Source organism: Nansenia antarctica (genome assembly GCF_963989245.1).
Source record: "Nansenia antarctica genome assembly, chromosome: 16".
NCBI lineage: Eukaryota > Metazoa > Chordata > Actinopteri > Argentiniformes > Microstomatidae > Nansenia > Nansenia antarctica.
In genome coordinates, this window is record NC_137686.1 from 21,986,399 (window position 1) to 22,011,617 (window position 25,219).

At 46.3% G+C, this 25,219-nt stretch overlaps 4 protein-coding genes across 5 annotated transcripts in view; all 4 read right to left on the bottom strand.

Moving 5' to 3' along the window:
* Positions 1–1,446, bottom strand: part of LOC308171576 (UDP-glucuronosyltransferase 1A1-like) — a 4,425-nt gene extending 2,979 nt beyond the window's left edge. Inside the window, exons 1-3 of the mRNA XM_080546444.1 lie at positions 365–1,446; positions 210–273; positions 1–91 (exon numbers count right to left, since the gene is read on the bottom strand). The exon at positions 1–91 is cut by the window's left edge and continues 58 nt beyond it. Coding sequence (XP_080402570.1) covers positions 1–91; positions 210–273; positions 365–1,135 — 926 coding nt within the window. The 5' untranslated portion in view covers positions 1,136–1,446. The remainder of the gene's footprint in view (positions 92–209; positions 274–364) is intronic.
* Positions 1,447–1,829: 383 nt separating this feature from the next.
* Positions 1,830–6,168, bottom strand: LOC308171577 (UDP-glucuronosyltransferase-like). Its single transcript, XM_080546445.1, has 9 exons — positions 4,986–6,168; positions 4,823–4,886; positions 4,542–4,690; positions 4,224–4,351; positions 3,951–4,044; positions 3,678–3,806; positions 3,448–3,535; positions 2,909–3,128; positions 1,830–2,472 (listed from the first exon to the last, which is right to left on the bottom strand). The coding sequence occupies exons 1-9, from the start codon at positions 5,835–5,837 to the stop codon at positions 2,199–2,201; spliced, it is 1,998 nt and encodes a 665-aa protein (XP_080402571.1). The 5' UTR covers positions 5,838–6,168; the 3' UTR covers positions 1,830–2,198.
* Positions 6,169–6,567: 399 nt separating this feature from the next.
* LOC308171748 (UDP-glucuronosyltransferase 1A1-like) lies at positions 6,568–14,002 on the bottom strand. The gene is made up of 9 exons (XM_080546622.1): positions 12,891–14,002; positions 12,730–12,793; positions 12,457–12,605; positions 12,151–12,278; positions 11,890–11,983; positions 11,619–11,747; positions 11,380–11,470; positions 10,837–11,056; positions 6,568–7,193 (listed from the first exon to the last, which is right to left on the bottom strand). Exons 1-9 carry the CDS (start codon positions 13,725–13,727, stop codon positions 6,920–6,922), a joined length of 1,986 nt encoding a protein of 661 aa, XP_080402748.1. The 5' UTR covers positions 13,728–14,002; the 3' UTR covers positions 6,568–6,919.
* A 391-nt stretch (positions 14,003–14,393) lies between these two features.
* LOC308171749 (UDP-glucuronosyltransferase 1A1-like) lies at positions 14,394–19,819 on the bottom strand. 2 transcript variants are annotated; one of them, XM_080546624.1, is made up of 10 exons: positions 19,428–19,818; positions 18,712–19,343; positions 18,551–18,614; positions 18,274–18,422; positions 17,974–18,101; positions 17,735–17,828; positions 17,384–17,512; positions 17,165–17,255; positions 15,618–15,837; positions 14,394–15,033 (listed from the first exon to the last, which is right to left on the bottom strand). In XM_080546624.1, the coding sequence occupies exons 1-10, from the start codon at positions 19,534–19,536 to the stop codon at positions 14,763–14,765; spliced, it is 1,887 nt and encodes a 628-aa protein (XP_080402750.1). In that variant the 5' UTR covers positions 19,537–19,818; the 3' UTR covers positions 14,394–14,762. The 2 variants fall into 2 exon arrangements, with proteins under 2 accessions (XP_080402750.1, XP_080402749.1); XM_080546623.1 differs by having other exon boundaries at positions 18,712–19,819.
* Positions 19,820–25,219: the final 5,400 nt, after the last annotated feature.

Genomic DNA, 25,219 nt, shown 5'->3' on the forward strand with positions numbered 1-25,219 from the left:
CGAGGCACATAGGAGGGAGGGGAGGGGCAGGCAGCAGACTTGATATCTAATCCACAAGGGATCCCTCTCAGTAGATTCACAGATGGGAGACCTAGACGGTGAGAGGAGAACAGAGGAGAGAGGAGAGTTTTGAGGAGACCTCAGCCCAAGCAGGCATGCAAGCATACACACACACACACACACACACACACACACACAGAAACACTGACCTAATCGTCGGGCTATCAGGGAACCTGTAGGGATTATAGGGTCCGTCAGCACTGCATCAAAACCCTGCAGATAGAGAGAGAGGAGAGATAGAGGGTGATGAATAGAACCGTAGCAGTGATGAATATGACACACACACACACACCAACACACTGACCTGCTGTGATAGATGTTCGATGAGTGTCGTGTTGAACAGCAGGCTTTCAGCTGTACTGACGATGAAGCCAGATATCTTCTGAACCCTTGCAAAGCCTTGGGTGATCTTCTCCAGCAGTGGCAGTCCGGCCAGAAGCATCGGGTTGGTTTGGTTTTCCAAGTCATCAATAAACTCCCGCCCGTAAGGGACAGGATATGTCACGGTGGTGCAATGCTTGCTGGGACCCATCCGCATGCTGACCTCAGGGATCACCACGGTAACCTGGTGTCCACGGCGACCCATCTCCTCGGCAACAAATTTTACATCCACCCAGTGACTACCATCCATGGGGACCACCAGCAGACGACCAAGGAAGCCAGTAGGACCAAGTACACCAGCAGTTTCAACAGATTTACCAGTATCATCATTACTACCAGATTTACTTGCATCAGCATTACCAACAGTATCAGATTTACCACCAGACACACCAGTAACATCAACACCTTTACCAGTGTGACCAGTTACATCCTGACTCTCAACAGATTTATCAAAGAAACCAGTTTCAGGTTTCAGACCTGTGTCCCCAGTCTCCCTAGTACCTTTCCTCCCAGTATGCCCAGTCTCCCCAGCCTCCCTAGTACCTTTCCTCCCAGTATGCCCAGTCTCTCCAGCCTCCCTAGTACCTTTCCTCCCAGTATGCCCAGTCTCCCCAGCTGCCCCAGTCTCTCTGGCTCCAGTCAGCACCAGGGACATGCTCAACAAGAGGAGCACACACACTGCTGCTACACCCATCTTTCTCTCTGTCTGTCTCTCACACACACACAGACACACAAAGACACACACACACACACACACACACACACACACACACACACTCACGCTCTCTCTCTCTCTCTCTCTCTCTCTCTCTCTCTCTCTCTCTCTCTCTCTCTCTCTCTCTCTCTCTCTCTCTCTCTCTCTCTCTCTCTCGCATTTGCAGTCCAAATTGAATAGGAGTGAATACTGCGGCTTTCTGTAAAATCAGAATTCTCCTTATCTCTCACTTTCTTCTGCTGAACGTTTCTTCACTAACTTAAGGTCCAACACTCCAACTGTCCTGGTAGTCCTTTATATTAGCTGTAACCTGTTGTGTGTGTCGGGCGAAAGGCAGGCAGGAGGCAGGACATACAGTATGTGTTTCAAAGTTCACAGAGCACACACATTAGGCAGCTCTCCAAAGCTGTTTTATAACCTCATATGCTGAATGCCTGACTTCTCAGATAATCAATACTCAAATTAAAGCAGAATTTGAGCTTGTTGAGTTTAGTGGTTACACCCCCCCCCCCCCCCACACACACACACACACACACACACACACACACACACACACACACAGGCACATCCAATCATGACATTCAGTAGGCTTAAACACAGCACACATTGCATTAACAGTAAACAATTAGACATCAAGTCAGACACCATAGGCATGCTTGGTAGAAATGTGTTTTATTTGTGTTCCCCCCTTAAGAAGACTGACCACTGATACCAGGGTGATATCACCCTGACCACACACACCAGACTACCCTAACCCCTGACCGGATGAGACCGGAATTGTTATGTATGTTTTTGGATAATGAATGCCAAGCGACGTAATGCATTTAATGTGTTTTATTATCAGTTATTGTTCTGTCTGCTATCCCACTAGCATGCTCTGTTCTAATCATTGATGTTACCAGACATTCATAGGTTATTCCAACAAATCCAATTTTAACATCTTTATATCCAAAACAAAATGTCCCATTCATTTTCTTCCCTCCATTTGCACAAAGTCATTGTAATTTTAATGAGTTTATGTAAAATACCCCTGGTACCCAAATCAATCCTGTTTCCTCTTCCTGTAGTAGACCCTCCGCACGCAAAACGTCATGCATTTCACTGTCACCATGACAATAACCATCACCACCACAGCCAGTAGACCAATCACGTCTAGGGAGTGGTACTGGAACCAATTGAGGTCATGAGCGGCGGGTCTGAGATGCCTAGCCCCTTTGTGCCTCATCACAAATTCTGTCCAATAGACCGAGAGATCAAGAGGATCAACTGGCCGGTCCTTATGGAGAGCAGAGAGCTTCAACGCGTTGTCCTTGTACCTACACACACACATTAACACACACACAAACACACACACACACACACACACACACACACACACACACATTCATTAATAGCTAGAGAGGAGAAAGGAGGGCAGAGAGCGAACCAGAGAGATCAGAAAATGTAGGGGAGAAAGAAAAAAGAAAAGCTGGAGATGCTGTTTGAATAGACAGCAGAGGTAGAAGAGATGGGCTCTGTTCAGTAAGCTTGAAATACTAAAAACAAACTTCACCTTGTGAATGGAATGATGTGAGTTTGTTTGTGCCCTGAGAGTAATGAATTCCATTTCTTGCTGTATTTTCTTAATGCTGTATGTAAAGCACTTTGAATTGCTCCTGTTGTATGAAATGTGCTATACAAAGAAACTTGCCTTGCCTTGAATTGAAGACTGTTTACATTCTTGTCTGACACTTAACCCCTGACCCCCCTCACCTGGTGTTGTTGATGACATCGTTCAGCGCCTCTACCAAAGATGCCACAGTGATGTGGTAGATGTCCAGGACCACACCCACTCCCCTGGCGGCCATTCGATGAGCGTTGTCAGGCTGGTCCCCAGCTAACGGGAGCATCACCATGGGGACGGCATGACACACTCCCTCGTAGAGACCGTGTGACCCGCCGTGGGTGAGGAAGGCCCGTGCCCCGGGGTGAGCTAACACACACACACACACACACACACACACACACACACACACAGAATTAACGTTTACTATGCTGGCCTATGAAGACTATTTTCTAGTTTATGCTATTAGGGACACATTAGAGAAACCCATTTAATATTGGGAGATTATTGATATAATTCTAGATCTGTAGAAATGTCAATGTTCTACTCAACCCAACATCTGTAACTGTTAGTTCTGCTCAGTGTAGTTCTATGTCTGCAGCGTCAGTTCTGTTTGTGTCCAGTGTTGGGAGATGATCTACATGGCTGTTGGAATCTAGTGGGCTGTTACTGTTGCTATGTTACCCACCCAGCAGGTCATTCTGTGGGACCCACTTCATCATCTTCACGTTGTCCGGCACGTTATCGGGAACCGGCCCAGTGTACCGCCACAGAACCTACAGCCAAAATACACACACATCTCAGAGAGGAAAGGTCTGAGGTCTGTCTGTTTGTTTGTATGTGTGTGTGTGTGTGTGTGTGCGTGTGTGCGTGTGTGCCTGTGTGCCTGTGTGCGGTGTGCTTGGTGTACATTCTTACCTTTTGTGGAATCTGTTTGAAGGCGGCGAGAAAGACCTTAGTTGTCTCCTCAGGCATTGATGACACCATGGAGCCTAGAGTGAACACCACGAAACCATGCTGGTCTGAAGACACCCAGGACTCTAGATCCTACACACACACACACACACACACACACACACACACACACACACACACACACACGCAAACACATTGTGTAAGAGGTAAACCTCTCTAAACCTTTGTTGTATCAACACAAAACACTCATCAACAGCTAGAAAGTGGAACACGCACATCTGGTAAGGGGTTCCTCACGTCACAGTTGATCCCTCCCACCAGCACCATATTAGGCATTAGGGGGCGGGGAAACTCCAGGGTGAAGTCAAATCTGTATAAACCAAAATATCTCAGTTATAGTAACTCTGTGTGTGTGTGTGTGTGTGTGTGTGTGTGTGTGTGTGTGTGTGTGTGTGTGTGTGTGCGTGTGTGTGTGTGTGTGTGTGTGTGTGTGCGTGTGTGTGTGTGTGTGTGTGGCACGCCCGGCGTGTGTGTGTGTGTGTATCAAACCTCATCAACCAGATGTCGGAGTCTGCCAGCACATTGGCCACGCCCACATCTCCTCCCAGGAAGTTACTGGCTATCGTGTCGAAGTGCCAGAACAGAACTTTGCACATCAACGGTTCCAGCAGACTCACCTATAGGACAGATTTAATTTATTTACCTGAGAGTTACATTTGGTCTATGTTGTGCTGTGAGTTTAAGCCTACTGTATGCTCTAATTGTATGTGCCAGTGTGTGAGTGTGTGTGTGTGTGTGTGTGTGTGTGTGTGTGTGTGTGTGTGTGTGTGTGTGTGTGTTTGGGGCAAACAGAGTTTTTGTCCTTACCAGTACATTAATAACTCTCTGTTTGAAGTTCATTTTGTCAGTGTTTAGTGTGAAAATGCGAGGCACATAGGAGGGAGGGGAGGGGCAGGCAGCAGACTTTATATCTAATCCACAAGGGATCCCTCTCAGTAGATTCACAGATGGGAGACCTAGACGGTGAGAGGAGAACAGAGGAGAGAGGAGAGTTTTGAGGAGACCTCAGCCCAAGCATACACACACACACACACACACACACACACACACACACACACACACACACACACACACACAGAAACACTGACCTAATCGTCGGGCTATCAGGGAACCTGTAGGGATCATAGGGTCCGTCAGCACTGCATCAAAACCCTGCAGATAGAGAGAGAGGAGAGATGGAGGGTGATGAATAGAACCGTAGCAGTGATGAATATGACACACACACACACACACACACACCAACACACTGACCTGCTGTGATAGATGTTCGATGAGTGTCGTGTTGAACAGCAGGCTCTCAGCTGTAGTGGTGAAGAAGCCAGATATCTTCTGAAACCTTGCAAAGCCTTGGGTGATCTTCTCCAGCAGTGGCAGTCCGGCCAGAAGCATCGGGCTGGTTTGGTTTTCCAAGTCATTAATAAACTCCTGCCCGTAAGGGACAGGAAAGGACACAGTAGTGTAATGCTTGCTGGGACCCATCCGCATGCTGACCTCAGGGATCACCACGGTAACCTGGTGTCCACGGCGACCCATCTCCTCGGCAACAAATTTTACATCCACCCAGTGACTACCATCCATGGGGACCACCAGCAGACGACCAAGGAAGCCAGTAGGACCAAGTACACCAGCAGTTTCATCAGATTTACCAGTATCATCATTACCACCAGATTTACCAGTATCATCATTACCACCAGATTTACCAGTATCATCATTACCACCAGATTTACCAGTATCATCATTACTACCAGATTTACTTGCATCAGCATTACCAACAGTATCAGATTTACCACCAGACACACCAGTAACATCAACACCTTTACCAGTGTGACCAGTTACATCCTGACTCTCAGCAGATTTATCAAAGAAACCAGTTTCAGGTTTCAGACCTGTGTCCCCAGCCTCCCTAGTACCTTTCCTCCCAGTATGCCCAGTCTCACCAGCCTCCCTAGTACCTTTCCTCCCAGTATGCCCAGTCTCCCCAGCCTCCCTAGTACCTTTCCTCCCAGTATGCCCAGTCTCCCCAGCTGCTCCAGTCTCTCTGGCTCCAGTCAGCACCAGGGACATGCTCAACAAGAGGAGCACACACACTGCTGCTACACCCATCTTTCTCTCTGTCTGTCTCTCACACACACACAGACACACACAGACACACACACACACACACACACACACACACACACACACACACACACACACACACACACACACACACACTCACACACTCACGCTCTCTCTCTCTCTCTCTCTCTCTCTCTCTCTCTCTCTCTCTCTCTCTCTCTCTCTCTCTCTCTCTCTCTCTCTCTCGCATTTGCAGTCCAAATTGAATAGGAGTGAATACTGCGGCTTTCTGTAAAATCAGAATTCTCCTTATCTCTCACTTTCTTCTGCTGAACGTTTCTTCACTAACTTAAGGTCCAACACTCCAACTGTCCTGGTAGTCCTTTATATTAGCTGTAACCTGTTGTGTGTGTCGGGCGAAAGGCAGGCAGGAGGCAGGACATACAGTATGTGTTTCAAAGTTCACAGAGCACACACATTAGGCAGCTCTCCAAAGCTGTTTTATAACCTCATATGCTGAATGCCTCACTTCTCAGATAATCAATACTCAAATTAAAGCAGAATTTGAGCTTGTTGAGTTTAGTGGTTACACCCCCCCCCCCCCCCCCCCCCCCCCCACACACACACACACACACACACACACACAGGCACATCCAATCATGACATTCAGTAGGCTTAAACACAGCACACATTGCATTAACAGTAAACAATTAGACATCAAGTCAGACACCATAGGCATGCTTGGTAGAAATGTGTTTTATTTGTGTTCCCCCCCTAAGAAGACTGACCACTGATACCAGGGTGATATCACCCCGACCACACACACCAGACTACCCTAACCCCTGACCGGATGAGACCGGAATTGTTATGTATGTTTTGGGATAATGAATGCCAAACGACGTAATGCATTTAATGTGTTTTATTATCAGTTATTGTTCTGTCTGCTATCCCACTAGCATGCTGTGTTCTAATCATTGATGTTACCAGACATTCATAGGTTATTCCAACAAATCCAATTTTAACATCTTTATATCCAAAACAAAATGTCCCATTCATTTTCTTCCCTCCATTTGCACAAAGTCATTGTAATTTTAATGAGTTTATGTAAAATACCCCTGGTACCCAAATCAATCCTGTTTCCTCTTCCTGTAGTTGACCCTCCGCACGCAAAACGTCATGCATTTCACTGTCACCATGACAACAACCATCACCACCACAGCCAGTAGACCAATCACGTCTAGGGAGTGGTACTGGAACCAATTGAGGTCGTGAGCGGCGGGTCTGAGATGCCTAGCCCCTTTGTGCCTCATCACAAATTCTGTCCAATAGACCGAGAGATCAAGAGGATCAACTGGCCGGTCCTTATGGAGAGCAGAGAGCTTCAACGCGTTGTCCTTGTACCTACACACACACATTAACACACACACAAACACACACACACACACACACACACACACACAAACACATTCATTAATAGCTAGAGAGGAGAAAGGAGGGCAGAGAGCGAACCAGAGAGATCAGAAAATGTAGGGTGGACAGAAGAAAGAAAAGCTGGAGATGCTGTTTGAATAGACAGCAGAGGTAGAAGAGATGGGCTCTGTTCAGTAAGCTTGAAATACTTGATATGATGCGTTTTTGTGTGACTATATGCCAAATGTTGTGTGCCTATCAAATATTGCAATACTCATTGTTTAACCTTAAACATATGTTATGTGTGCCCACTCTCAGTAGTAAACAACATTCTTTAGGAGCAGGCACATACCATATCAAGTAACAGTGAGACCAGTTTAACTCTAAAGGACATAGGAGCCTTAGCCCAGTGGTCAGCAGCAAAGCAGAGCAGCATGAACACAGGATAGAGCCATGTATGGGAACTAATGTCAATATTGTAAGTTACGAGGTAAAGCTATTTCCCTCTCTGAGAACTGTATATAAGCTGTAACAAACATCAGTACTATGCTTGGCATCTCTATGCCACAGCCAGGCTCGGCACCAGCCATGTCGTAGCCATGCTTGAAGCTTGGACTTAACTGAACCAAGCTTCACAACAGGGCGAGAGTGTTAAAACTCTGACCCTAGGCTATTAATAGAACGGAGACTGCTCCTGTAACCAAACACACACACACACACACACACACACACACACACACACACACACACACACACATCGAGCTACAACATACAACAAATAGACAAATTTGTCTCATATTGAAATTATCATGCAAATCTGTGTTGATTCAGCAGACATATAACATTTTGATTGATTTAGTGAACAGAGAAATACACATTAAGACTCTAAGACTGTGAAACATCAAAGGAGGACATTTCTGATGGAGAAAACACAATTCAGCAAGAAAGACCTGGAATGTATTCTGACAATGCCTGTCGATTCTATTTCCTGACAGAATCAAGGAAATCAAGAGACATTGAGCGAAGGACTCAGAGACCGAGATGCTGTTTAAGATCTGGTCTAAGTTAACCATTGCAGAAGTGGGGAGAGAATGTTGCAGATGCTGAAGGAAGCTATTGCCGGATGAAACAAGAGAAATGAGACAAACTAATGACATTTCAATGTGACAAACAATGGAAATGTTAATTCTTATGATTTAAGACAGAGACATGATGATGACAAGAGAGACTTACACATACTTTTATGTAGTCGTAATTGTTCAATTGTACTGACGCACGCAACTAACAGTGTCATCAGCAGTAAACAGCTGAATTCAACAGCATGAACTTACAAACTCTCTTCTAGGAATTCTAAGGGACGGGAACAACAGTCCAGATAACCCAATTAACAAACTTATGCTTAACATCTGTATTTTTGTTTCCAACTGTTTCTGAGCAGGTTAATTCCACAATCAATTGATGGAGAGCCTAAGATTTTATAGACTTAAGTCAAGAAAAGGAGGGGTGTAGTGTAATGATAATGCTAAAATTGTCTTAAGTTAATAAAACCTATTAACGCTGTGAACAGAGGCAAGAACACGTGCAAGACTGATGACCATCAAAGAATCAAATAGCACTCCTTGTTACCAGAAACACAAGGCCGTTCCTTTGATTGAAGATCTACTTCCAGACATTGTTATATTGACATATAATGTACTTTGTATGATGGAACCGATGCCTAATTTATTTCTGATGTGGCCATTCATTGACTGTATTAAGAACACCACATGTTTTTCAATAGAAATAATTTACCAGTCAAATTAATCTTACATCATGGGGAAAAAAAAGAGTGAGCTGATATGATGCGTTTTTGTGTGACTATATGCCAAATGTTGTGTGCCTATCAAATATTGCAATACTCATTGTTTAACCTTAAACATATGTTATGTGTGCCCACTCTCAGTAGTAAACAACATTCTTTAGGAGCAGGCACATACCATATCAAGTAACAGTGAGACCAGTTTAACTCTAAAGGACATAGGAGCCTTAGCCCAGTGGTCAGCAGCAAAGCAGAGCAGCATGAACACAGGATAGAGCCATGTATGGGAACTAATGTCAATATTGTAAGTTACGAGGTAAAGCTATTTCCCTCTCTGAGAACTGTATATAAGCTGTAACAAACATCAGTACTATGCTTGGCATCTCTATGCCACAGCCAGGCTCGGCACCAGCCATGTCGTAGCCATGCTTGAAGCTTGGACTTAACAGAGCATGCTGTCTTGGAAACATCTGTACAAGAGAATGCAACCCAGATCTGCCTAATACAATGATTACGATTCAACCTTCTCTCTGAGTCATCAATATATCATTTCCGGCCACGTGACCAAGAAAGATCTCCTTATATCAAATGGCGTCACGAACATTATAACAATACTAAAAACAAACTTCACCTTGTGAATGGAATGATGTGAGTTTGTTTGTGCCCTGAGAGTAATGAATTCCATTTCTTGCTGTATTTTCTTAATGCTGTATGTAAAGCACTTTGAATTGCTCCTGTTGTATGAAATGTGCTATACAAAGAAACTTGCCTTGCCTTGATTGATTGATTGATTGAAAACCTTTATTGTCCCCAATGGGGAAATTTTGTTGTCAAACAGCTCAGTTAGGGCAGAAGACATTCAATACAGAAAACAGAAAAACATTCAATAAAATACATAAAACAGTGAAGGCTCAATAAGTAAAAAGTTCCAAAAGTTCCAGCTCCAGGTCTCCCCCACCCTGCAGGGCCTGGTTGTAGAGTCGGAGTGCAGCTGGAACAAAGGACTGTCCAAATCTTTTTGTACTTTGACGGGGGAGAACAAATCTGTGGCTGAACTTGCTCCTCATCCCTGCCAGCTCGCAGTACATCGGGTGGGAGGGATTGGCCAGCATGGCCGCCAGTTTTTTCCCCATCCTCTGTTCTGCCACCACCTCTAGGCTGTCCAGCCCGGTCCCCACCACAGAGCTGGCCTTCTTCACCAGTTTGTTTAGCTTCGCAGCATCCCTGGCACAGATGTTTCCACCCCAGCAGGCCACGGCGAAGAACAGAACGCTGGCAACCACCGACTGATAAAACATTTGCAGCAGCTTGTTGCAGACACCGAAAGACCTCAGCCTTCTCAGGAAAAACAGTCTGCTCTGCCCTTTCCTGAGAAGAGCCTCGGTGTTGTCAGTCCAGTCCAGTTTGTTATTAATTTGTACTCCCAGGTACCTGTAGGAGTCCACCCTCTCGACTTCCACCCCCTTGATGGTGATGGGGGCTGGGGTCCTTCTCTTCCTCCTAAAATCCACCACCAACTCCTTTGTTTTGCTGGTGTTAAGCAAAAGGAAGTTGGTGTCGCACCACTGCACGAAGCTCTCCACCAGGGCCCTGTACTCCTCATCCCTGTCGTCTGTGATGTAACCGACGATAGAGGAGTCATCCGAAAACTTCTGCAGGTGGCACTGGTCGGAGCTAAACTGGAAGTCGGAGGTATAGAGGGTGAAGAGAAAGGGTGACAGAACAGTTCCCTGGGGGGCACCGGTGTTCCCTGGGGGGCACCGGTGTTGCACACCACCACCTGAATTGAAGACTGTTTACATTCTTGTCTGACACTTAACCCCTGACCCCCCTCACCTGGTGTTGTTGATGACATCATTCAGCGCCTCTACCAAAGATGCCACAGTGATGTGGTAGATGTCCAGGACCACACCCACTCCCCTGGCGGCCATTCGATGAGCGTTGTCAGGCTGGTCCCCAGCTAACGGGAGCATCACCATGGGGACGGCATGACACACTCCCTCGTAGAGACCGTGTGACCCGCCGTGGGTGAGGAAGGCCCGTGCCCCGGGGTGAGCTAACACACACACACACACACACACACACACACACACACACACACACAGAATTAACGTTTACTATGCTGGCCTATGAAGACTATTTTCTAGTTTATGCTATTAGGGACACATTAGAGAACCCCATTTAATATTGGGAGATTATTGATCTAATTCTAGATCTGTAGAAATGTCAATGTTCTACTCAACCCAACATCTGTAACTGTTAGTTCTGCTCAGTGTAGTTCTATGTCTGCAGTGTCAGTTCTGTTTGTGTCCAGTGTTGGGAGATGATCTACATGGCTGTTGGAATCTAGTGGGCTGTTACTGTTGCTATGTTACCCACCCAGCAGGTCATTCTGTGGGACCCACTTCATCATCTTCACGTTGTCCGGCACGTCGTTGTCGGGAACCGGCCCAGTGTACCGCCACAGAACCTACAGCCAAAATACACACACATCTCAGAGAGGAAAGGTCTGAGGTCTGTCTGTTTGTTTGTATGTGTGTGTGTGTGTGTGTGCGTGTGTGCGTGTGTGCGTGTGTGCCTGTGTGCCTGTGTGCGGTGTGCTTGGTGTACATTCTTACCTTTTGTGGAATCTGTTTGAAGGCGGCGAGAAAGACCTTAGTTGTCTCCTCAGGCATTGATGACACCATGGAGCCTAGAGTGAACACCACGAAACCATGCTGGTCTGAAGACACCCAGGACTCTAGATCCTACACACACACACACACACACACACACACACACACACACACACACACACACGCAAACACATTGTGTAAGAGGTATACCTCTCTAAACCTTTGTTGTATCAACACAAAACACTCATCAACAGCTAGAAAGTGGAACACGCACATCTGGTAAGGGGTTCCTCACGTCACAGTTGATCCCTCCCACCAGCACCATATTAGGCATTAGGGGGCGGGGAAACTCCAGGGTGAAGTCAAATCTGTATAAACCAAAATATCTCAGTTATAGTAACTCTGTGTGTGTGTGTGTGTGTGTGTGTGTGTGTGTGTGTGTGTGCGTGTGTGTGTGTGTGTGTGTGTGCGTGTGTGTGTGTGTGTGTGTGTGTGTGTGTGGCACGCCCGGCGTGTGTGTGTGTGTGTATCAAACCTCATCAACCAGATGTCGGAGTCTGCCAGCACATTGGCCACGCCCACATCTCCTCCCAGGAAGTTACTGGCTATCGTGTCGAAGTGCCAGAACAGAACTTTGCACATCAACGGTTCCAGCAGACTCACCTATAGGACAGATTTAATTTATTTACCTGAGAGTTACATTTGGTCTATGTTGTGCTGTGAGTTTAAGCCTACTGTATGCTCTAATTGTATGTGCCAGTGTGTGAGTGTGTGTGTGTGTGTGTGTGTGTGTGTGTGTGTGTGTGTGTGTGTTTGGGGCAAACAGAGTTTTTGTCCTTACCAGTACATTAATAACTCTCTGTTTGAAGTTCATTTTGTCAGTGTTTAGTGTGAAAATGCGAGGCACATAGGAGGGAGGGGAGGGGCAGGCAGCAGACTTTATATCTAATCCACAAGGGATCCCTCTCAGTAGATTCACAGATGGGAGACCTAGACGGTGAGAGGAGAACAGAGGAGAGAGGAGAGTTTTGAGGAGACCTCAGCCCAAGCATACACACACACACACACACACACACACACACACACACACACACACACACACAGAAACACTGACCTAATCGTCGGGCTATCAGGGAACCTGTAGGGATCATAGGGTCCGTCAGCACTGCATCAAAACCCTGCAGATAGAGAGAGAGGAGAGATGGAGGGTGATGAATAGAACCGTAGCAGTGATGAATATGACACACACACACACACACACACCAACACACTGACCTGCTGTGATAGATGTTCGATGAGTGTCGTGTTGAACAGCAGGCTTTCAGCTGTACTGACGATGAAGCCAGATAACTTCTGAACCCTTGCAAAGCCTTGGGTGATCTTCTCCAGCAGTGGCAGTCCGGCCAGAAGCATCGGGTTGGTTTGGTTTTCCAAGTCATCAATAAACTCCCGCCCGTAAGGGACAGGATATGTCACGGTGGTGCAATGCTTGCTGGGACCCATCCGCATGCTGACCTCAGGGATCACCACGGTAACCTGGTGTCCACGGCGACCCATCTCCTCGGCAACAAATTTTACATCCACCCAGTGACTACCATCCATGGGGACCACCAGCAGACGACCAAGGAAGCCAGTAGGACCAAGTACACCAGCAGTTTCATCAGATTTACCAGTATCATCATTACCACCAGATTTACCAGTATCATCATTACCACCAGATTTACCAGTATCATCATTACCACCAGATTTACCAGTATCATCATTACCACCAGATTTACCAGTATCATCATTACTACCAGATTTACTTGCATCAGCATTACCAACAGTATCAGATTTACCACCAGACACACCAGTAACATCAACACCTTTACCAGTGTGACCAGTTACATCCTGACTCTCAGCAGATTTATCAAAGAAACCAGTTTCAGGTTTCAGACCTGTGTCCCCAGCCTCCCTAGTACCTTTCCTCCCAGTATGCCCAGTCTCTCCAGCCTCCCTAGTACCTTTCCTCCCAGTATGCCCAGTCTTCCCAGCTGCCCCAGTCTCTCTGGCTCCAGTCAGCACCAGGGACATGCTCAACAAGAGGAACACACACACTGCTGCTACACCCATCTTTCTCTCTGTCTGTCTCACACACACACACACACACACACAGTCACACACACACACACACACACACACACAGACACACACACACACACACAGTCACACACACACACACACACACACACACACACACACACACACACACACACACTCACGCTCTCTCTCGCATTTGCAGTCCAAATTGAATAGGAGTGAATACTGCGGCTTTCTGTAAAATCAGAATTCTCCTTATCTCTCACTTTCTTCTGCTGAACGTTTCTTCACTAACTTAAGGTCCAACACTCCAACTGTCCTGGTAGTCCTTTATATTAGCTGTAACCTGTTGTGTGTGTCGGGCGAAAGGCAGGCAGGAGGCAGGACATACAGTATGTGTTTCAAAGTTCACAGAGCACACACATTAGGCAGCTCTCCAAAGCTGTTTTATAACCTCATATGCTGAATGCCTGACTTCTCAGATAATCAATACTCAAATTAAAGCAGAATTTGAGCTTGTTGAGTTTAGTGGTTACACCCCCCCCCCCCACCCCACACACACACACACACACACACACACACACACAGGCACATCCAATCATGACATTCAGTAGGCTTAAACACAGCACACATTGCATTAACAGTAAACAATTAGACATCAAGTCAGACACCATAGGCATGCTTGGTAGAAATGTGTTTTATTTGTGTTCCCCCCTTAAGAAGACTGACCACTGATACCAGGGTGATATCACCCTGACCACACACACCAGACTACCCTAACCCCTGACCGGATGAGACCGGAATTGTTATGTATGTTTTTGGATAATGAATGCCAAGCGACGTAATGCATTTAATGTGTTTTATTATCAGTTATTGTTCTGTCTGCTATCCCACTAGCATGCTCTGTTCTAATCATTGATGTTACCAGACATTCATAGGTTATTCCAACAAATCCAATTTTAACATCTTTATATCCAAAACAAAATGTCCCATTCATTTTCTTCCCTCCATTTGCACAAAGTCATTGTAATTTTAATGAGTTTATGTAAAATACCCCTGGTACCCAAATCAATCCTGTTTCCTCTTCCTGTAGACCCTCCGCACGCAAAACGTCATGCATTTCACTGTCACCATGACAACAACCATCACCACCACAGCCAGTAGACCAATCACGTCTAGGGAGTGGTACTGGAACCAATGGAGGTCATGAGCGGCGGGTCTGAGATGCCTAGCCCCTTTGTGCCTCATCACAAATTCTGTCCAATAGACCGAGAGATCAAGAGGATCAACTGGCCGGTCCTTATGGAGAGCAGAGAGCTTCAACGCGTTGTCCTTGTACCTACACACACACACATTAACACACACACAAACACACACACACACACACACACACACACACACATTCATTAATAGCTAGAGAGGAGAAAGGAGGGCAGAGAGCGAACCAGAGAGATCAGAAAATGTAGGGTGGACAGAAGAAAGAAAAGCTGGAGATGCTGTTTGAATAGACAGCAGAGGTAGAAGAGATGGGCTGTGTTCAGTAAGCTTGAAATACTAAAAACAAACTTCACCGTGTGAATGGAATGATGTGAGTTTGTTTGTGCCCTGAGAGTAATGAATTCCATTTCTTGCTGTATTTTCTTAATGCTCAGTGTATGTAAAGCACTTTGAATTGCTCCTGTTGTATGAAATGTGCTTGTGGGGAACATGGCGCGTTCCGACCTGCAGGGGGAGCCACAGGACGGTTGGTGAAGGGATGAGGACCCAATTGGCATCCTCATCCCTTCACCAACCGTCCTGTGGCTCCCCCTGCAGGTCGGAACGCGCCATGTTCCCCACAGTGCTATACAAAGAAACTTGCCTTGCCTTGAATTGAAGACTGTTTACATTCTTGTCTGACACTTAACCCCTGACCCCCCTCACCTGGTGTTGTTGATGACATCGTTCAGCGCCTCTACCAAAGATGCCACAGTGATGTGGTAGATGTCCAGGACCACACCCACTCCCCTGGCGGCCATTCGATGAGCGTTGTCAGGCTGGTCCCCAGCTAACGGGAGCATCACCATGGGGACGGCATGACACACTCCCTCGTAGAGACCGTGTGACCCGCCGTGGGTGAGGAAGGCCCGTGCCCCGGGGTGAGCTAACACACACACACACACACACACACACACACACACACACACACACACACACACACAGAGAATTAACGTTTACTATGCTGGCCTATGAAGACTATTTTCTAGTTTATGCTATTAGGGACACATTAGAGAACCCCATTTAATATTGGGAGATTATTGATATAATTCTAGATCTGTAGAAATGTCAATGTTCTACTCAACCCAACATCTGTAACTGTTAGTTCTGCTCAGTGTAGTTCTATGTCTGTGTAACGGAGTAGAAAGGGCAAGTTCAATTATAGCTAAAATAGGTATAAACTGCGCCTTCTAAGGGTTTAATGACGTGGTATATCCGGGGTGTGTCCGTGACCCGGATGCTGTGTCCATGACCCGGATGCTGTGTAAATATAGCTGGACAGTGCATTTGCACGGGACGTAACGTGATCTCCCTCAGTGCATTCTTAACCACTGAGACGGTAAGGTCATGTTTTCTGCAGGGTCTGAGATCGCATATAATTTAAGAGATTATTAATGTACCTATGTTTTATTTGAATGTTTGATGATTAAGATAGCTGTTTTGAGTTTCCCCATGTATTGTATTTTACTTGGAACATATCATAGCATTGGTAAAATGAGTTTTCTGTTGTTAGCATTGATGACGCTAATGTGACTGTTCGTGTGTAATATCATTTTAGAAATTAGACCAATGACCCTGCACGTTCCGTTGATGAAGCAGAAATTGATGCACTGTTGTTCTGCAGGTAATATTATTATTGTTGTGTTATTATATGTCTGTTGTTCTGTTAGTAGACCGTATTGTATGAGGTTGGGTCTTCCACCTCGCTAGTTTGCAACACGCTCGCGGCTTACCTAGCAGTCAGGTAGCAGCCATTGTTGCACGTGGTGCGCATGCGTATTCCAAGTGCGGGGTTTTTCCATGCATTTGGATGTCCATGATTTCTTGTTATTGTTCATATACAATTGATTGTTTGACACAATGAATACCACTATACGATCACACAAGTGAAGATTTATGTAGTCTACACATTTTGTATTTTTGTTTTATATTATTGTTATAATTTGTGTAGTGTGAGTGACTACTATATGGGTCAGTGCATTCTTAACCACTGAGACGAATGTAGCTCGATGACCCTGCAAGTCCCGTGTCCAGAAATTGATGCACTGTTGTTCTGCAGAATAAATGAACGTGAGCCATCCAGCTGAGAGTGATTCATGAAAAGATACACCCCGTCACATCTGCAGCGTCAGTTCTGTTTGTGTCCAGTGTTGGGAGATGATCTACATGGCTGTTGGAATCTAGTGGGCTGTTACTGTTGCTATGTTACCCACCCAGCAGGTCATTCTGTGGGACCCACTTCATCATCTTCACGTTGTCCGGCACGTCGTTGTCGGGAACCGGCCCAGTGTACCGCCACAGAACCTACAGCCAAAATACACACACATCTCAGAGAGGAAAGGTCTGAGGTCTGTCTGTTTGTTTGTATGTGTGTGTATGTGTGCGTGTGTACGTGTGTGCCTGTGTGCGGTGTGCTTGGTGTACATTCTTACCTTTTGTGGAATCTGTTTGAAGGCGGCGAGAAAGACCTTAGTTATCTCCTCAGGCATTGATGACACCATGGAGCCTAGAGTGAACACCACGAAACCATGCTGGTCTGAAGACACCCAGGACTCTAGATCCTACACACACACACACACACACACACACACACACACACACAAACACACACACACACACACACACACGCCAGGCGTACCACACACACACACACACACACACACACACACACACACACACACACACACACACACGCAAACACATTGTGTAAGAGGTATACCTCTCTAAACCTTTGTTGTATCAACACAAAACACTCATCAACAGCTAGAAAGTGGAACACGCACATCTGGTAAGGGGTTCCTCACGTCACAGTTGATCCCTCCCACCAGCACCATATTAGGCATTAGGGGGCGGGGAAACTCCAGGGTGAAGTCAAATCTGTATAAACCAAAATATCTCAGTTATAGTAACTCTGTGTGTGTGTGTGTGTGTGTGTGTGTGTGCGTGTGTGTGTGTGTGTGTTATTGTGTGTGTGTGTGTGTGTGTGTGTGGCACGCCCGGCGTGTGTGTGTGTGTATCAAACCTCATCAACCAGATGTCGGAGTCTGCCAGCACATCGGCCACGCCCACATCTCCTCCCAGGAAGTTACTGGCTATCGTGTCGAACTGCCAGAACAGAACTTTGCACATCAACGGTTCCAGCAGACTCACCTATAGGACAGATTTAATTTATTTACCTGAGAGTTACATTTGGTCTATGTGGTGACCTATTGTGCTGTGAGTTTAAGCCTACTATATGCTCTAATTGTATGTGCCTGTGTGTGTGTGTGTGTGTGTGTGTGTGTGTGTGTGTGTTTGTGGCAAAGAGAGTTTTTGTCCTTACCAGTACATTAATAACTCTCTGTTTGAAGTTCATTTTGTCAGTGTTTAGTGTGAAAAAGCGAGGCACATAGGAGGGAGGGGAGGGGCAGGCAGCAGACTTCATATCTAATCCACAAGGGATCCCTCTCAGTATATTCACAGATGGGAGACCTAGACGGTGAGAGGAGAACAGAGGAGAGAGGAGATCTCAGCCCACACACACACACACACACACACACACACACACACACACACACACACACACACACACACACACACACACACACAGAAACACTGACCTAATCGTCGGGCTATCAGGGAACCTGTAGGGATCATAGGGTCCGTCAGCACTGCATCAAAGCCCTGCAGATAGAGAGAGAGGAGAGATGGAGGGTGATGAATAGAACCGTAGCAGTGATGAATATGACACACACACACACACACACACCAACACACTGACCTGCTGTGATAGATGTTCGATGAGTGTCGTGTTGAACAGCAGGCTCTCAGCTGTAGTGGTGAAGAAGCCAGATATCTTCTGAAACCTTGCAAAGCCTTGGGTGATCTTCTCCAGCAGTGGCAGTCCGGCCAGAAGCATCGGGCTGGTTTGGTTTTCCAAGTCATTAATAAACTCCTGCCCGTAAGGGACAGGAAAGGACACAGTAGTGTAATGCTTGCTGGGACCCATCCGCATGCTGACCTCAGGGATCACCACGGTAACCTGGTGTCCACGGCGACCCATCTCCTCGGCAACAAATTTTACATCCACCCAGTGACTACCATCCATGGGGACCACCAGCAGACGACCAAGGAAGCCAGTAGGACCAAGTACACCAGCAGTTTCATCAGATTTACCAGTATCATCATTACTACCAGATTTACCAGTATCATCATTACCAACAGATTTACCAGTATCATCATTACTACCAGATTTACTTGCATCAGCATTACCAACAGTATCAGATTTACCACCAGACACACCAGTAACATCAACACCTTTACCAGTGTGACCAGTTACATCCTGACTCTCAACAGATTTATCAAAGAAACCAGTTTCAGGTTTCAGACCTGTGTCCCCAGCCTCCCTAGTACCTTTCCTCCCAGTATGCCCAGTCTCTCCAGTCTCCCTAGTACCTTTCCTCCCAGTATGCCCAGTCTCCCCAGCCTCCCTAGTACCTTTCCTCCCAGTCTCCCCAGTCTCCCCAGCTGCCCCAGTCTCTCTGGCTCCAGTCAGCACCAGGGACATGCTCAACAAGAGGAACACACACACTGCTGCTACACCCATCTTTCTCTCTGTCTGTCTCTCACACACACACAGACACACACAGACACACACACACACACACACACACACACACACAGACACACACACACACAGTCACACACACACACACACACACACACACACACACACACACACACACTCACGCTCTCTCTCGCATTTGCAGTCCAAATTGAATAAGAGTGAATGCTGCGGCTTTCTGTAAAATCTGAATTCTCCTTATCTCTCACTTCCTTCTTCTGAACGTTTCTTCACTAACTTAAGGTCCAACACTCCAACTGTCCTGGTAGTCCTTTATATTAGCTGTAACCTGTTGTGTGTGTCGGGCGAAAGGCAGGCAGGAGGCAGGACATACGGTATGTGTTTCAAAGGTCACAGAGCACACACATTTGGCAACTCTCCACATTTGGCAGCTCTCAGATAATCAATACTCAAATTAACGCAGAATTTGAGCTTGTTGAGTTTAGTGGTTACACCCCCCCCCCCCCCCCCCCCCCCCCACACACACACACACACACACACACACACACACACACACACACACACACACACACACACACACACACACACACACACACACACACAGGTCAAAGTAGTAGGTCAAAGGCCACATATCTCAGTTAATCCTGTCTCAGGAGTGCCAATGGTTACATACCATTTTCTACTTCAAGATGTCAGCCACTATAGCCATAGAAAAGCATATGCAGTAATGAAATGTATTTGAATTATATTTGATGTGTGGAGGTATTAAGTGGTATTCTTTATTCCGTTGGGCAGGGGTACATCTGGAGTCAGATAATCAATAGATACATGTGTTGTTAATACTGTAATGTCATTCTGAGATTAGGGTTCCCATTTTTTTATAATGGGTTTTCCAATGGTTTCAGAGTCAGGAAGATTATTTCTATGGTCTGGAATACATTGATGTCATAAAGGAGCACATGAGAACTCCAGTCTCCTAGAACATAGGAACATTATGACATCACATATTTAACAGTTTGGACATATGGGAATATGTAGGCATATTTTCTATGTTTATAGCACTTAAGATATATTCTTAACTAAGGGTTTAGTTTAGGGCTAGGAGATATGTCCAGTGGTTAAAGAAAAGGCTAATGAGGTATTTGTGAGAAAGGATTGTACATCCTCTCTAGCATAGTAATCATTTCAGCTTTCTCAAAGTTCAGGTTATGACCTTGTCAACCTGCATTATGACATCAAAGGGAGGTCACAGTGGAGTGTGTTTGTATAATATCTGTATCAGTGTGTGGGCTGCAGTCATCGGCTCCTCGGCTCTGTCACTTACTGGCGCAGAGAGATGGACGTGAAGGGTGATGTTGCCACAGGCCAACCCTGTGAAGGCAAGATACTACTCCTTGAGCTACTCTTCTCTCTCTCTTTTTCCCCTTCCATCTCTTTCTCCCCCTCTTCTTCCATCTTCCAATCCTGTTTACCAGTAGCTGTAGAGGCAGTATGTTGTATGTAGGTAGTGCAGTGGTAATTAGGAGCTAGTAGTAACTATGCTGTTACTATAATCCTGGCGATCATGATCTTTTTATGTTTTCTCTCATTTCTGTGTTGGGACATTCTCTCTCATGAACTGCTATTCTTTGACTCACTAAATCTCAGGGACATAGGAGTTAAGTTATACAGGATTAGGGCTTTTCGTGTAATTATTTGGTGTGGAAATCTTTCAGATTGTATTTGTTTTTTTAATCCATGTAAGTGAGACAGATACTGTTATATAGAATTGGTAAAGCTGATCATGTATTGATTGTAGGGCACCAACAAATCAAACATTCTGTTTTCTAGAGGCCCCGCCAATAGGTCCCAACCCCTGTTTGATCTCAGCCAATGAGGAAGGAGGACAGGAGGGGCAGGAGAAGGATGGGGGTGAAAAGAGAAAAAGAGAGTCATCTGGTGAGGTTGGGAAAGAGGGAGGAAGGAGAGAATCTAGGGGAGTCCCTAAGAAGAGAGGAGGAAAGCGGAGGGAGGGGGTTGGCCTAAACCAACGCCACATGCCAGTCAAACAGTTGGACAGTGACAAGACAACCAATCGCAGAGGGCGAGGAAAGGCAGTGGCAGGATTTTGCATTGAGCTGGAACGCTACAGGAGGCTGGTGTATGGTCCCGCCCTGGGAACACGGAGCATGACGAGATGGAGAGACACATCACAGACTGTCGCTCAGCATCCTAATATACCCAACATACACTACAAACACAGACAGACACCGGCCCCAGCACCCACAGACACAAACACCACTGCACGCACACAGGTCCCCATTAACACACACACTAATGTAGACACACCGGTCCCCACAAACACACAGAGTAATGTACACACACCGGTCCCCACAAACACACACACTAATGTAGAAACACAGGACCCTACCAGCAAACACAAGGAGACCCCTGCAAACAAACGTACAGACACCCCCGCACCCGAGAATGCTAAGACACATGCCCAGCCAGAGAAATTGACATACATGAACACACGCAGCAGAGATGCACGCGCACTCCAAACTCAAACTCTGATCAACACGGAGAAACCCAAACGCACACAAAAGGGTATGTATTTATGTCTGTGTGGTGTGCATAATGTCAATATTCTTAAGTTAAAAAATGTATTTGATGGGGGAGCTCTGTGTGTTGGTGTGTGTGCGCGCGTGCGTGGGTTATAGAGAGGTTTGAGGAGATGTATGTGAAGGGGGAGCTGATAGGACAGGGAGGCTATGGAGACGTCTACGCCGGATTCAGGAGGTCAGACAGCCAACCGGTATGCATTTCCTCTTTACCTTCTGTTGGCTAGCGAGAATACGGCAGCATGTGATTGGTAAATAAATCCTCTGTATGCAGGCAGGGGCCTAGTATGTAGAACAGATGTGAGTGTCTGGCATGTAGGTAGAGTAGGGAATCATGTCAGCTCTGTTCATTACATATCTAGGGGCGGCTGTGGTGCAGGAGGTAGAGCCGCCGTCTAATGATCGCAAGGTTGGCAGATCGGCGGTTCGAGCCCCAGCTGGCCACATGTCGAAGTGTCCTTGGGCAAGATACTGAACCCCAAATTGCTCCCAGTGAGCGGGCTTGCCGCCATTGGTGTGTGAAGGTGTGTGTGAATGGGTGAATTTGAGGCCGTTGTAAAGCGCTTTGGATAAAGGCGCTATATAAGTGCAGTCCATTATACTGTATCTACCCACATGTCTCACTTCACTAAATACACTGCAGGTGGCGCTGAAGTTTGTAAACCAGAAGAAAATCAAGAAGTGGGCCAAGATGGTGAGAATAGCAGAGGAGCCAAAGATGAAGAAAACTATTCGAGATAAAGATCTCTCCTTTTAGACTTGACATGTTAAGTGTGTTCAGTAAAGTTGTCATTTGTTTAGGCTTGATTTGTGTGTGTGTGTGTGTGTGTGTGTGTGTGTGTGTGTGTGTGTGTGTGTGTGTGTGTGTGTGTAGTCCGAGACTGAGGATGCGTTGCCGTTGGAGATCGCTCTGCTGCGCCAGGTGTGTTTCTCGCCCAGGTGCAAGGGTGTGGCTCAGTTGCTGGACTACTACCGCCTCCTGGAGTCCGAGGGTGAAGTCCTCTACCTAATGGTCTTAGAGCGCCCAACCCCCTGCATCGATCTCTTTGGTTATATGCAGAACACCAAGGGCTACCTGGATGAAGGGATGGCACGGCACATGATGCAGCAGGTCAGTCTCTCTCTCTCTCTCTCTCTCTCTCTCTCTCTCTCACTCTCTCACAAACACACACACACACACACAGAATGTCTTTCCTACTCATTATACTACTCAACCTCTGGCCTCAGGTGGTAATTGCGTTGCTACACTGTCACTCGAGGGGCGTGGTCCACAGAGACCTGAAGCCAGAGAATATCCTGGTTCAGCTGACCAATCACAACGTCCTGCTGCTGGACTTTGGATCCGCCACCGTGCTCAGAGAGGGGGCCTCCAAGGATGTGTCAGGTTAGACACACATAGACACACACACACACACACACACAAAGATCACAGAAAGAGGGTACCCAGGTTTGTCAATCTCTCTCTTTATCACACCCTCCCTTCCTCCCTTCCTCCCTCCCTCCCTCCCTCCCTCCTCAGGTACTCCAGAGTATTTACCACCAGAGACTGTGCTTAGAGGAGAGTATTTCGCTGTGCCAGCCTGTGCGTGGTCACTGGGGATATTGCTGTTCCAGGTGCACTACTTCTACTAATTGTAGTACAACTACAACTACTATAGGCCTACTACTTTACTGTCCATACCACTAATCTCCCACTCTTAATGCTCTGCTGGACACATTCCTTTTCCAGATGGTTTGGGGTGATGTTCCCTTCTACAGCGATGCCAGCATCATCAAGGCAACAATCTATTTCCCACATGGAATATCCAGAGGTGTGTGTGTGTGTGTGTGTGTGTGTTTGTGTGTGTAAATAGTGTGATATCAGCAGCTTCCATCTACTGTTGTGTGTGTGTGTGTGTGTGTGTGTGTGTGTGTGTGTGTGTTATAGAGTGCCGTCACCTGATTCGTCGATGTCTTGCCGTCAGTCCAGATGACCGCCCAACCTTGGAGCAGATACAGGAGCACCCCTGGATGCAGTAGAAACACACACACTACAAACGAGAGTTGAACTGCTTTTCTTATCATCACGCATAATGAACTGCAAGAAATAAACATTGGGAGCATAACTGTGTGTGAGGTCACTGACCCTGACCTGATTAAACATGCCAAGGATTCAAGGCTGAAAGTTGATATAACTAAATTAGAAAGAGTAGAAAGACTACTCTTTCCTGGGACAATACAGCTCGAAGTGCCCTATGTGTCCTATCCAGTTAACGTTTTAAAAAGGAATACAAGAAGAAGAAAAAACACACTGAGCTATATGGTACCAGACAGTAAAGAGTCATCAATATTTGCAACATTTGACACTGCTTTAGCCCCAAACTCACCTGATCTTTATTCTAGAAGACAGGAGAAATGCTGTTGTGTTCACGCAGGAAGCAGCATGGAGATAACCACACAACCAAACAAGTGCTACAGGCCTGCGGAGAAAGGGAGGAAACAGTAAAAAAAAAAGTTTGGGCTGGACAGTCTCTGACATTGACTGGGTGAAGGTTTTTCCCACTCCTCCATGCAGAAATCATTCAGCTGTGTGATGTTTGAGGGGTGTCTTGTCTGCACAGCTCCTTTCAAATCATCCCCCAATAGGATGAAGATCTGGGCTTTGACATGGCCATTACTTTACTCTAATAATAATAATAATAATAATAATAATACATTTTATTTATAAAAGCACTTTACATATAAAATCTCAGAGTGCTACAACACAGTAAGATAAAGCAAAAAACATTCAATTAAAAGGCTAAAAAAAAGGCTCTATTAAAAAGGTGGGTTTTAAGGCCTCGTTTAAAAGCATCCACAGTCTGTGGTGCCCTTAGGTGGTCAGGGAGAGCATTCCACAGCCTGGGAGCAGCCGAGCAGAAAGCCCGATCTCCCATCGTGCGGAGCTTGGTCCTGGGGGTCTTGAGGAGGTTGGTGGCAGTAGAACGGAGGGTGCGTGAGGAGGTCTGAGGGGTATGGAGGAGTTCCTTGAGGTAGGGGGGGGCAGTTCCATGGATGCACTGGTGCATCCATGGAACTCTCCATTTCTTTCTTTTGAGCCTTTCCTTGGGGGATTTACTGGAATG